This window comes from Pongo abelii, chromosome 19, assembly GCF_028885655.2.
Source record: "Pongo abelii isolate AG06213 chromosome 19, NHGRI_mPonAbe1-v2.0_pri, whole genome shotgun sequence".
In the NCBI taxonomy this organism is placed as follows: Eukaryota; Metazoa; Chordata; class Mammalia; order Primates; family Hominidae; genus Pongo; species Pongo abelii.
In genome coordinates, this window is record NC_072004.2 from 28,831,113 (window position 1) to 28,845,240 (window position 14,128).

General features: G+C 48.3%; 1 protein-coding gene across 1 annotated transcript in view; it reads right to left on the reverse strand.

The window, feature by feature from the left end:
* LOC129051042 (tensin-3-like) overlaps positions 1 to 14,128 on the reverse strand; it is a 132,490-nt gene that overhangs the window by 40,229 nt on the left and 78,133 nt on the right. Inside the window, exons 5-8 of the mRNA XM_054535551.2 lie at positions 7,833 to 7,885; positions 5,324 to 5,495; positions 3,117 to 3,167; positions 1,138 to 1,260 (exon numbers count right to left, since the gene is read on the reverse strand). Of these exons, the coding sequence (XP_054391526.2) occupies positions 1,138 to 1,260; positions 3,117 to 3,167; positions 5,324 to 5,495; positions 7,833 to 7,885 (399 nt within the window). The remainder of the gene's footprint in view (positions 1 to 1,137; positions 1,261 to 3,116; positions 3,168 to 5,323; positions 5,496 to 7,832; positions 7,886 to 14,128) is intronic.

Sequence of the window (14,128 nt, forward strand, 5' to 3'; positions counted from 1 at the left end):
TCATCAAATGCCTTACAGCTGTAAACAGCATCCACAGGCCAGCCTACCTAGTGCCTTTGCGGGAAAGATATACTGAGAGTCTAACATAACTCAAATGGAAGCTTCTTTCAAACTAAATTCCATAATACAATGGATTTCTGTGCAGTTTTTTAGTGTGAAAGAGTCCGGAAAAAAAAAAAAACACTTCTATCTTGAATCGTCAACACTTCCTAGATACTTTGATGGTCCTAAGAATGCTTTGTCAAACACACAAAACAGGGAGCTGCCCATTAATGAACAGTGACCCCAGCCCACTGGCTACATCCTTTCCCAAAGGATTCCTCCCTGACTCAAGGTGTGACTGGGATAAGAGCTTTTCTCTAATAGTAATTTTCTGGCAGGAGGGTTAAGCTTCACACGCTTACCCCTCAGTGAGTTTGCTTTCAGTCCAACCCCTTTCAACACCAATCACATTTGAGGAGCAGTGCAAAGCAGCTGAGAAAACTGGGAATTAAGAGGAAAGATCCCAGGAGGTAGGAGGAGGAAGCATGGAAGGAACCCGATGCAGCCAGGAGGAGGAGTGCCCACCAGCTATGCACCTGGGCTGCCGGCATCCACCAAGCCTGCTGGGGCTGACACACAGACAGTCCCAGCCACTCTGTGAAGATGCACAGGCCACATCTGCACTGCAATGGCTCCACGTGGAAAGGACGACATGTTTACTGCAATGGCATCATGCCATCATCTAGTCCATCAACTGATTACCATAACTCAAGACGGCATGGAAAGTCTGACACAGTCCATCTGAAAAGGGCATAGCTGTTTTGAAAAGGAGGGCTTTCCATGAAAAATAAAATTTAATAAAAACGAAACGATTTGCTCTCATAACTGTGGTCAATTTGGGGTCAATAGTTTCAAATGTCCAGCTACACATTCAGGAACCACAATCCTATAAATTCTAAGGCCAAACTTGGGGAGGTGTGATAACTCTTTGTTTCCTTCTTTAAGAGCAAGTAGGAAAACCTAAAGACAAACCCATAAGGAGCGCATCACACCAGCTCAAAGCGGAAATGTGCTCATATGCAGCAGTTGTCTCCATCTCAACTCCAAAGGCTAAAGCCTAGCCAGACCCCCAAATGTGAGAGGGGGTGCGCTCACCCTGCAGTGAATGACGACCACATGCTGGGGGTTGCTGTTCAGCCAGGACTCCTGTGCCTTGCATATGGTACACATCTTATCCAGGGGCAGTGCGTGGTGCTCCGGCCAGCCCACATCCATGATCTGCAACAAGAGAGGGGAGCTCCCTCAGTTTCCATTTCCTGAAACCTTCTGAGGCCATCTCACAATGACTTCTTTCATCATCGATACATTTCATTTGGGAGTAAAGAACATGCTGGGTGACCCTTTCCTAAAACTCAGTGAGCACGAGGACCAACTTCCTTCACTGGGAAGAAAAAATAAAGCATTATACTGCCCACGTGATGCCTCTTCCTCTAGGGGCTCATCTGCTCTTCTGCAGCTGGGGTGACAATTCTAGAAAGGTCTTTGAGTTGCCGATGGTGCAGGTTGTGTGAAGAGGGCTGCAGTCCAGTGAGATCTCAAACAGCAGTCCTCCTAGGCCCAAGCTGCTGCCAAAATCTCCCCACTCGGGTTAAAATCCCAGTTTGGAGAGTGCAGCCAGCCATCTCCCACACTGTGCAGACAACACCTCAGAGACAATCTCCTGGAAAGGCAGGACTTAAGGAGGAAGCACCTTCAAAACCCTGATTAAGTTTGGTGCTTGGACAAAGAAAATCACCACCATGTGCTAAAGACACAGTGACTCGGTACAGAACTGCAGCTCTGAGCATCCTGAGGCACACAGAAGTCCACAGTGGCCTGTGGCCACACGGGGGTGTTGCTTTTCCTTTGATTTCCTTTTGTCAGTAGGGCGAGGACAAGGGGCTCTATCTTACGATGAAAGTCGTAGAAATAGTGTAAGATTGTTGGAAATTTCAGAAAACTGCCAGGAAGTAGGAAAAGTCACTACCGCTGCCACCACTCAAAGATAACCACTGCAATGTTTTCATGAATCCCTTAGTCTCTTTTCCATATACATTTAGCATAATTGAGATACCATTATACATAAATTCTATACTCTACTATTGATAACTAGTATTAAAATAGGCAACTTATCATGTTTCCGCTCTGTTACTCTAATGGCTGCAAAATATTTCAACATATAGAATATACATACATATATTACCACAACTTATGTTGACTGAGTCTTAAAATTATCCCAAGCTTTGCTATTGAAAATGGTCATGAAGAGTGAGGGGCAAGGGGAATGAGAGCATTAGGATAAATACCTAATGCGTGAGGAGCTTAAAACCTAGATGACAGGTTGATAGGTGCAGCAAATCACCATGACACATGTATATCTATATAACAAACCTGCACGTTCTGCACCTGTATCCCAGAACTTAAAGTAAAATTTGAAAAAATTTTAACAATTTTTTAAAAAATGAAAATTATCATGAAAGGAGTGGATTACTATGACCATAAAGAGATACTAGGAGAAGAGAGCCCCATGCTGATGGAAATGTTTTGTCTCTTGTTTGTGGTGGCTTAACAAATCTATACACATGATGCAGTTTAGATTTGTTCTATATATATATTTGTTATAGATTTGTTCCATGCATATATATATGCAGTATATATGAAAGATCCCAGGAGGCGGGAGGAGGAAGCATCATGTGTATAGATTTGTTCTATACATATATATGTAGTATTTATCATCTATACACACGATGCCGAGAAACACACATGTACGCAAAACCAGGGAAATGTGAGTGAGGTCCGTGGACTATACCAATGCCAACTTCCTGACCTAGATATTTTACTATTAGTGTTGTAAGAGTCTCCCACTGGAAAGACTGGGTGAGAACTACAGGAGATCTCTGTATTATTTTCACAACTTCCTATGAATCTCTATTTCAAACTGAAAAAAAAAGTAATTAAAACAATTGATATGAACAATTCCTAATACTCCTTATCAAGTCACATTCCACAAAGACTAGTAGCAAATTATTTTTGCACAAAATAAGCATTGTTTACATTTTTCAAAAATGCAGAATATAAAGGGATGAACTCCATACCTTTGGGTTAAGCTTTGTAAGGTCATATCTCTTTTCTGAAAGATTCAATACCTATAAAAGAGAGAAAAAATGCCTTGTGTAAAATAGATTTTAGTATTTTAAAAAATTAATACTTTAATTTTTATTTAATTTTAATTAATACTAATTTTTTTAAAAAATATCTAAAATCTTCACACTCACAAATTGGGGGATAAAAAGCTTTTAGACAAATCCTTGACATCAGAGATGAAAGGAGAAAACACACTGCATTTTTACATGATGTTTCCCTTCCAGGTACTGAGGATCAGAAAAGATTGAAAAATACAGACGTGTGTGGTCACAGAATACAAAACAAATAAAATAAATAAGATAAGGATGGCATACAGAACCCTTACACATAAAGTCTATATTCTACTTCGTTAACTAGTATTAAACCAGGCAATTTACCGTGTTACTATTTTTTTTTAATTCTCATGGCTACAAAATATCCCAACATACAGGATATATATATGTACACATATATACACACACACACACACATATAAAATATATAATATAAAATATATATACATATATATATAAAATAAATTCCATGGTCTTGCTCCTGACAACACAAACTGACCCAATAGAGAGGTGGCACATGGTGGGGAAGGCAGTCCCTCCTCTATGGCCTGGTGGCCCCAGGCCTGGAAAGGGCTGAGTTCATGCCCAGCCAAGAGCCACAGCCTAAGTTCACTGAAAAAATCACAGCCATTTGTGGAACCTTGCTAAATACTCCAGTAGTTCAAAATGAAAAAAATAATAACAATAATGTTCCAGCAACAAGGAGCCTTAAAAATTAACTAAACGTCCCTCTCACTTCAGAGTCAGAGATGTGAGGAAAGTGAAGGGTGGGGGCTTGTCCTGGTCACCCAGCAAGCCCTGTTTATGACAAGGGGGGGGCGCTGCTTTGAGACCCACAGTTCATTTCTTAACCCTGCACAAGAAAAAGATCCCTGCCATAGCCATTTTGCAGGGAGAGCTCTGGCCCCGACAAGGCCCCACAGACAGGTGCTGGCCAGGGCTCCAGGCCCTCTGCATGGTCTCTTTGGGGAAGGTGGACTGGGGAAGAGGGGAAGGATGGCCAGAGAGGAGACTCGGGATGTGCTGACCAGCCTGGGAGTGGCTTCCAAAGGAAGGAGCCATGGTCCTGCAGAGCACACTGCCTCAGTGATGAAGGAGGAAGCCCTGGGGAGGAGAGGGCCCCTGGTGAGAGGCACCACCATCAGATGGGGCTTGGCCACCACTTCCTGTCCACTGCCAGGTCACAGACAAGATGGGCTTCAAGACGAGAAAGAGGCAGGAGCCTGAGTGAATCAAGGATTGGGGAGGGGTCAGGACACAGGAAGCACCCGGGCCAGGGCTGCTCTGGCATCAGACAGAGGCCACATCCTACTCTGCCACTTGGGTCCACCTCTCCCAGCCACTGGTGCCCCAGTCATTGGAGCAGACCAACAAGGAAGACAATGACCACCTTGTAGGCTTGCGGGGCAGATTAGCTTTACCACAGATAAGGAGGCCTCCTTACTAGAGATAAGAAGGCAGGTAGAGAGAGGGTGCCAGGGAGCTGTCATTCAATCCCATTAGTGACTGTTGACAGCAGAAGGAAGTCATCCTCCACCTGGGCTACCAACCATGGGAACAGAAAACAAGGGGCCAATCAGAGGGTGAGAGATGGTGAGAAGCTGTTCTGTATTATTCCTCAGATGTGGCTCCACCATCAACTCGACACGTGTGTTTTGAAAATCAAGCTGTCTCCTTGTCTCCAGGGCAGCCCCTGGTTTCTTGGGTGCCCACCTAATTTGTCTTCCTAATTTCTGGCTCAGGAGGAGAGTCACAAGTTTGTCTTTTGATACCAGGGATGCAGCATGGGAGTGCAGGGGTGGCTGGCCGGGTACATGTCCCAAGGCACTGGGGAGCCAGCCTCACTGATGAGTGCAGGACGAGGCAACAGCCATCCCTGCGGTCAGCAGTTGTGTGTCCCTGAAAGCTACCTACAGAGACACATAAGGCTCCTCCCCAGGCGTGGCAGCAGAGAGACAGAGGACGAGGGCGACATGGACAGCTGTGTGAGCCCAGGCCCTTGAGCTTCTCCCTCATGTGTAAACCAGTGTTCTGTGAGTGCCCATCCCTACACAGTGCCTGTTGCAGAGCCTGCCCAAAGGCTCCCGGAGCTGCCCACCTCTCACCAGGTAGTTGTCCCCATGCTTGGACTTGAGCATGCGCGTGACCTCCTGCAGGTTGTGCAGGTAGGATTCCTCGGAGCAGCCGGCGGGGAAGGACACGGTGATGATGCGCTCCGTGATGTAAGTGAGGTCCAGCCCATGGCCCTCCTCCATGGTGGGACTCAGGATGACGAGCCTGCGAGAGAGCAGTGGGCAGATCAGAAGCAGGGTAAGGAGACAACAGACATCCCCTAGGAAAAAGGTGAAGACGACGGACACTCATCCCCTGGGTGTTCACACCAGCACCTGGGCGGGCAGCTACGGGAATTTACAGTGTGCACAGCCTCTGCGCTGTGTTCCCATAACGGCGGGCAGTGTGGGGAGGGGCACAAGATTGAATTTTCCTAGCAGGGCATGACAGGGTACCGCAAGCTGCAGCCAGGGAACGCACAAAGAGAAAGCAACTCAGAGCAGTGACACATGGGCTCAGATGCAAAAGCACGAAGGCGGGAAGGACTTTTTGTGGTTTCACTGGGAGCAGGAACAGGGTTCCAGGTGGGACTCCTGGAGTGGGAGCCTCAACCCTGCTCCGAGGTATCAAGGTCGGCACGAGGGGGCACCGGGAGGGGGCCGGGAGGAAGCGGAGATGGTGTGAGCAGAAGCCAAACATCAGCAAGCAGCTCCGCGTGTCCGTATGTGGCATCCTGGGGCAGGTGCGGCCAAGGATGAGGCTGGTGAGGTGGCCAGCTATGGTCGTGGAGGACCCTGCAGGCCCAAGAAGGAGGCAGGACCTCACGTGGAGAGAGGACCAGCTGGGGCATAATCAAAGCGGCCTTTCATCTACTGAGCAGCAACTCAGCAGACTCCTATCAGAAGGCTAAGAGCTCCATGGGGCCCCGCTGGGACGCCACCCAGCTAACCACAGGCCAGGTGGATGCAGAGTAGAATGTGGGGCTGGCCACCCAGCCAGGGGCCCAGGTGGCCAGGGCAGGTCCCCAAGTGTGAGATGAAGACTGTGGAGGAGGGAAGAGGGAAGAGGGTAGAAATGGTCATGTCATGGCCAGCAGCCTGAGGACGTGGGCAGGACTGGCAGTGTGGGAGCCAGGCACCCAATGTGACTGGAGACAAGGGCCTCCCACAGACCACAGATTCTCCACCAGCCCTGTGGTTCCCAGGGAGGCCTGAGCCCCTCCCAGGAGGGCTCCTAACATTAGGGCTGAGGGTGGTATCCAGGAGGAGGTGGAAAAGGGTCCAGGGAGAGGGGATGGGGTCAAACCCAATTGGTGCCCCCATGAGGTAAAGCCAGAGGCATGGGTCCACAGGACGTGTCCTTAAGTCCCTCCAAAGTGTTGCCACCAGCTTTGGGGTTTTCATTTTTACTACTCCTATGTGTTCCTCTCTTTCTTTTAATTTTAGAAAAATTCAAAACCATGTAAAATGGTTTTACAAACCTCCATGTACCCACATCACCTAACTTCAAAATTACCGACACACAGCTAACCTTTGTCCATCAATACCCCCAGCAATCTCCTCCACCACTTTGATTGCTTTAAAGCAATCCCAGATACTATGTAATTTCATTTATAAATCTTGCAGTATTGATTTCTAAAAGATAAGGGCACTTTTTGATTAAAATGTCTACAATGCCATTATCACACCTTGAAAAGAAATAATAACATCAAACATCCAATACCATACATTTATTTTTATTTTTATTTATTTTTATTTTTTCGAGACAGAGTCTCACTCTGTCGCCAGGCTGGAATGCAGTGGCACAATCTCGGCTTGCTGCAATCTCTGCCTCCCGGGTTAAAGGGATTCTCCTGCCTCAGCCTCCCGAATAGCTGGGATTACAGGCATGCACTACCACACCCAGCTAATTTTGTATTTTTAGTAGAGATGGGTTTTCACTATGTTGGCCAGGATGGTCTCGATCTCTTGACCTTATGGTCTCCTCACCTCAGCCTCCCAAAGTGCTGGGATTACAAGCGTGAGCTACTGCGCCCGGCCCATACATTTATTTTTTAAGGTTGATTTGTTCAAATCAGCATCCAAACAATTCCCAAGGATTTTGTTTTCTCTACCTTATTTATCAGACATGGATTTAATTCCAAGTCAAATTGAACACTGTTAGAACAGAAATGAAGCGCTTCCTACGGTCATGAGGATCCACAGTGAGTGCCTCTCCAGAAAATGCTGGCTCAGGGCCCCCATCATCTGCTCTAAAGGGGCTCTTGCCAGCACACCCTGGAGTCTCCCCCAAAAGTGACACTTGCACAATCAGGCCTCAGCAGTGCAATTATTTATTCAAAGACAATCACAGGTGTTTCTACCAGCTGGGCTTCTGACCCTGACACAGCATTTAGAAACGGATAGAAAATGTGGCCTGTATCACCTTTGATTGGCAATGTTTACAACCAAAACAGAAATTATGATTTCTACAGAATAAAATGATGCCATGCCCAAGTTTCCTCTGTGGAGAGCTGACCTACAGCCAGAGACACAGGAATGCATGACCCACACAGACACTCACCACAGAGGTTTATCATAGCAGAGAGAACTGGACAGTGTGGAACTCCCTGGAGCCTGCAAATAACAAAACAAGGGTCATTTTGAAGTTTCCTTTCCTGCCAGTCTACATGACACAGACACCACTGAGAGGGAACAATGACAGCTGTCCCATAGTTTAATTGTAAACTGCAAGTCAATCATAACTGCTAGCTCACCTTATCACCTCAGAAGGGTCTACACCATGCTGTGTGCTTCAGCTCACCAGAGGATGCAATGCCACTAACCAGCATCAGGACGGGCTTCCACAGGAGCCAGTGAGGCCACCCTCCAGTCAGGGCAAGGTAGGCATCACTTGGCCTGCAAACAGTGCCCTGCCATCCAACACGGGAGGTGCCAGATGACACCAGCACTATGACTATCACGGCTGCTATTATTTACTTGAAAGAACCAATTAATGAGTGACTTTCAGGAATTGTCAATCATACCTACTCTTTTTTAAAGAGCCTATTCAACAGAGAGAAAAGACTCGGGTTATAATTACTTTACAGTTATATAACCCTTCCTTGTGCATAAGGGTTGTTATATACTATGGTGACAGAGATCTACTATTTCAGGAAAAATGCCCAGCAACTGTATGAGTAAGAAGGCTCTCCAATATTTCAGAAGTGAGGAAATTGGGGCTCAAAGAGGGAAGCGATCTTGTCAGATGGCAGTGGTGAATGGGGAAACCCAGACACCCCCTACAGGGCTCCCTCGAAGTCTCTTTCTGGCCCAAGCCAGGTAATGCTGCACACATGAGCCCAGAGACCCCCGAGTTGGGGGGACACAGTGCCTCCAGCACTCCTCCTGCTCCCCGATCAAAGCAGGCCCACAGACACCACCATCAGAGGTATCAACACCCCCGATCACACCTGGGATCCCACTCAGGCAGGTGCAGCTCACCTGGACTCCTTTGGCAAGAAATGAACAGAAAACAAATTCTATGTATATTTCGGAGACCAACAATACAGATGTTTTCCTGAAATCATAGCAATGCAAAGCCTAGTACCAATTCCAAAACAGCAGAGGTCATCGTCTCAGCCTCCCAAGACAGGGGCAGGATCTAGGGGTGTGCTCTTGAGTTCTACACCAAGGTGCTGGTGAGCTCAGCCCTGGGTCCACCTCCTCATTGCTTTCCCTGGGCAAGCCCCTTGGTCACTCCACTTCTTTGTCTCCTGCCTTTTGAAGTGAGAATAGTAACAGACAGGGCCAGTCTCATGGAGCTGTCCAGGGATTCACTGAGGTAATTCTGTCAATGGCTTGGAACCCAGCCTGGCACCGCATGGCCACTGCCCGTGCTGGGCAGACCTGGTCAAGTGAAGTCCCGTGGTCTCCAGACCCCGCCCACCCCGACTTCTGAGGTGCACCCCCTGCTCATCCCCTGTGCCCACAAAGCTGCAGGAGGCTCTAAACATGTTCCTCTGATCTTCTCAAAGCCCTAACCCAAAGCCTTTCACAGCTCAGACTAGACAGCTACAAAACAGGAGACTACTGTTTTGCCTAGTAGAGCAGCAAAAATAAAAATCTTGAAAACATTTTTTAAAGTTTTGGTGAAATATAAACAGATGCAAGATTTCAGAGGACAACTCGTCAGTGTGTATAAAAAGTATTTAGAATACGGCCAGGCACAGTGGCTCACACCTGTAATCCCAGCACTTTGAGAGGCCGAGGTGGGCAGATCACTTGAAGCCAGGAGTTCAAGACCACCCTGGCCAACATGGTGAAACCACGTCTCTACTAAAAATACAAAAATTAGCCTGTGTGGTGGAGCACACCTGTAATCCCAGCTACTCAGGAGGCTGAGGCACAAGAATCACTTGAACCTGGGAGGAGGAGGTTGCAGTGAGCCGAGATCGTGCCACCGCACTCTAGCCTGGGCAACAGAGCAAGACTCTGTCCCAAACAAATAAACAAAAAAAAAAAGTATTTAGAATGCAATCCCAGAAGCAAACTGAATGCACTAAAATGAAGTCTCCGAAAAGTAAGGAAATGATACATCAAAAACCCGTTTAGGTTAATTCATACAACCTGTACATGTAAGACTCAAATTCAAGCAGCTCAGATGCAATCCTAATAGAACCAATCCCATCAAGGGGAAATTCAGCTTAACCAGGGTCCCATTTACTTCAAAAAAGTGTTCAATAAGCCAACATCTCAGAGGAGAACAGCAAGGAGTTTGACCGACCATGGTCCTGGGTCTTATATGAACCCACCAGGATCTGACTATATGTGTCCCACATCTTGACCAGACCACACATCCAAAATACAGTGACTCCCATTGCAATGCCATGCTGGAGTACCCTGGCCCAGTTCCTACAAGTGGGCTGTCGCTTCAGACCCTATGTCACGCTTATTATTTGACCGTGCAAGCCTGGCATGCAACTTAACATATAAACAGCATTATATAACTCACTGGGCAAAGCTATTCAACTCCCACATGGCACATCATTCCAAGATGACAACCACACAAATACGTGACTGCTCACTGCCGGCACCAACGTGATGGGGTAGGAGTGTCACTGTCCCTCAGGCAGGGCCCTGACGGCAGGAGGGAAGGAGGGAAGGGTCCCAGAAGGCATGAGGACTCTGCTGTCCCTGACGGGACCCAGGGCCCATTTCCTCAGCTGCAGAGTGAGAAGGGCAGGTCAGACAGACCCACGGGATCTTCTCAATCCAATAATCTCTGAATCCAATTCAGCATTATACGCCTTGATACAGTAACTCCAATGTTCAAACCCGGAAACCATACAAATTGCAACCACTGCCAAAAAAAGAAACAAAAAAAACCTTTTAAATCAATAGTTACATAATTTCTAAGGTCAAGGCCAATGGAGGAAACTGTAATCTGTGCTATCACCACAGGGAGGCCCCAGCACCTGAGCTGGTGAAAAGTCAGAAAAAGTGTTGAATTGCACAAAGTTGCTTCCATGAAGCGTTCAGAAATGCAGGGTTCCTGTGAAGTGTCCCAGCATTGCCCAGAGACACTCCTTCCTTAACCTCTGTATTGGGAAGAGGGGCAGGAAGGAGGAACTCAGCCCGTCCCCCAACATGCCCAATTTTCTATGTAAGTCTACATCCACCTAAAATCGAGGCGAGACCCAGCACATCTCAGGGCCACCCTCCAAGAACACAGAGAGTTCAACACCCACTCGAATCCCCAGCCCCAGACCCGCATCTGTCCACCTCATGCCTCCAGATGTGCAAACCCAGGCCTGGCCACCTCCAAGGCATGTGGTGCTCAGCAGCTTCCATAGCACAACCCTGAAGAGCATTGCACAGAGCCCAGCAGAAACCCCAGTAAGCAGACATCACCATCCCTATGTTACATGTTACAGGATGGTAACATACGGATGGTGATGAGGAAACGAGGATTTGGTGGGCGGGCGTGTTGGAATCCCACAGTTAAGCTGCAGTAGCACCTTCTGACGCCGAAACTCTGTTCTCCTTCCATCTCCTGGCTTTTGGGTGGTCCACATCCTCTCCTGCACAGGCTGCCCCTGAATCACATGAACATCAGTGAGGATAAAAGACTCTTGCTTGGGGGAGCTGTTCTAGCCCTGTGCCAAAAAGGGGAGAGAAACTATGGCCCTTCCGTCACTTCCAAGTCAGCATCTGAGATCTGATGTGCACTAAAATCCCCCTGAATCATTCAGGGGTTAAATCTGGAATCAAGTAGAGGACATGCCTATGACAGGTCCCCCTGACACACTGGGGTAGAACACCCTCAGCTGCTTTGACTTGGACTAAAATGAGAACCAAGCCCCATACTGAACTGGAACTACTGCCAAGAGTTTCCAAAATACTGTGCTTGTCAAGAGGAGACTCAGGGATACGATGTCCCTTTGAGTCTTTATTTGAAAGTAAACAATATACCTACACTTGGGTTGCACAAATCTAAACCCTGTGTGTGCACAATAATGCATTTCATGACTGTAGGATGACTGAGAAACTAACTTGCTATAGGTTTATTAAACCTGGCTCCTGAGAAACCCGAAATCCTAACCTCATACAAGGTTTAAAAAACTCTCTCTACTTGTAGGCACCAGTCCTGCAAATCTGTGTTGCAAACTCACTCTCTCTAGGTGTTTTTTTTTGTTGTTTTTTTTTGAGACAGAGTCTTACTGTCGCCCAGGTTGGAGTGCAGTGGCACGATCTCAGCTCACTGCAAGCTCCACCTCCCAGGTTCCTGCCATTCTCCTGCCTCAGCCTCCCAAGTAGCTGGGACTACAGGTGCCTGCTACCACGCCCAGCTAATTTTTTTGTAATTTTAGTAGAGATAGGGTTCCACTCTCTAGGTGTTTTGAAAAGAGAGCTGCCCGCTCACGTCCTCAGAAGCCTTCCCGAGCTGTGGTTTCCTTCTGGACCCTAGTGCCGATGGCGATCAAATCCAAGCCCTTCGTGATTAGAGTTCCCATGAGACAGAAACACAAGTTGCTTCTTTTGTTCTCTTGTTTTCCAGGGTGAAAAAACCCAGACAGCAAAGCCTCCCACCCAGCCTCTGCCCAGCCCATGCCTCCGTCACCTGTGTCCCTGTTGGCATGCTCTTACCACAGCCTTCAACACCCAAATAAGAGAAAGGGAAAAGGGGGGCCCAGGTAGAATCTGTGGTTAAGGTTAAACCTGCAGAAGGTAAGCCTGCAAAGACCGCCCTGTTCCAGGCTGCTTTTTTTTTTCTTTTTTTTTTTTGAGTCAAGCTCTCACTGTCGCCCAGGCTGGAGTGCAGTGGCATGATCACGGCTGACTGCAGCCTCTCAGTGACTTCTCGGGCTCAGGTGATCCTCCCACCTCATCCTCCCAAGAAGCTGGAACTACATGCATGTATCACCAAATACGGCTAATTTTTGTATTTTTTTTTTGTAGAGATGGGGGTCTCGCCATGTTGTCCAGGCTGCTCTGACGCTCAAGCAATCCACTGGCCTCAGTCTCCCAGAGTGCTGGGATCACAGGCGTGAGCTTCCGTGCCCGGCCAGACTGCTCTTTAGAAGCATTTTCCTTCTACAGGTCCTGGAGCTCATCCTGGCCATGTGACAAACTGGCCCCATGGACTCAATGAGGTCACTAAACTCCCTTTCTCTTCTGGTAAAATGACAGCTGTGGATCAAACACTTGGAGGTCATCCCAGCCCTGGACTCCCTGAGTCAGTGAGTGAAAAGGGAGGAGAGGCATTCCTCAGATAAAGAATTAGATGCACTGCCTGGAGGGTCATTCTGGTTCCACATATGTTTGTTTGTTTTGAGATGGAGTCTCGCTCTGTTGCCCAGGACAGAGCACTTCCTAGTGTGTCACACGCAGTGGGTGAGAGCAGACTAAGCGGCAGGAAGGTAAAAACACCTCTTTTGGGAGAAAGCAGCCTAGCCTTATGGCAAAGCACACAGGCTCCACATCAGGCAGTCTGGGTCCAAGTTAAGGGTCCACCGCTTGGCACCTGCAGCCTTAGGAAAGGTCCTCCACTCGCCTCAGCCTCATCTCCCTCCTCTTGCCAGGACTGTGTGCTCATGTCCCGACCTCACCTTGGAGTTAGCAATCCATGCATGGCACACTAGGGCAAACCTGCTTTTCACAGTGGCCCTATGGCACATGGTCCTGCAGTGACCCTACAGTTCTCGGTCCCGCTGTGCCCTCCTGCAGGGCGACATCCTGCAGTGCGCTATCCTAGCACACCCTAGGCTTCACCCTAAAGACCCTACCCTAAAGCCTCATCTCATCCCACAGCGCCCCACCCCACCACGTGCCATTTGCCAAGACCAGCGGACAACTCTAGAACATGTGGTGATGCTCGCTCTAGTATCTCTATGAGAACCATGCTTTCCACTGTGAACTGTGGCTTCTTGCTCAGGAGGACAGTCCTGATCAGAAGGAAGACCTGAGCTTCAAAGAGTCTTTCTGCACATCTGGGAGCAGACCGAGGGAAGAGCCAAGCAAATCCACCTAACGAAGGCAGAGAAGACAGCAGGAGGCCGGGGGCCCTGGCGGAAGGAGGCGAGGCCGTGGACTGCTGGGACTGAAAGGGCCACTGGAGATTCCCCAAGGCCACTGCCAAAGCACATTTCCAGAGCAGCCAACCCTGGAGCTGCTCCCTTGGCTGTCACATCAACACCATGGCCACCACCCGGGCAGGAGTAAGCACACTCACCAGAAAGCCAGCAGCCTCCTCTGCACTCACCCATGTGGGGCATGCAGAGGGGGAGCACAGGGAGGAGGGAAGAGTGAAAGACACAGGCCCCATTCCCTCTGCAGCAAAGCTTCCTTGAAGTCCACGACGTCCCGGGGAGACATGGG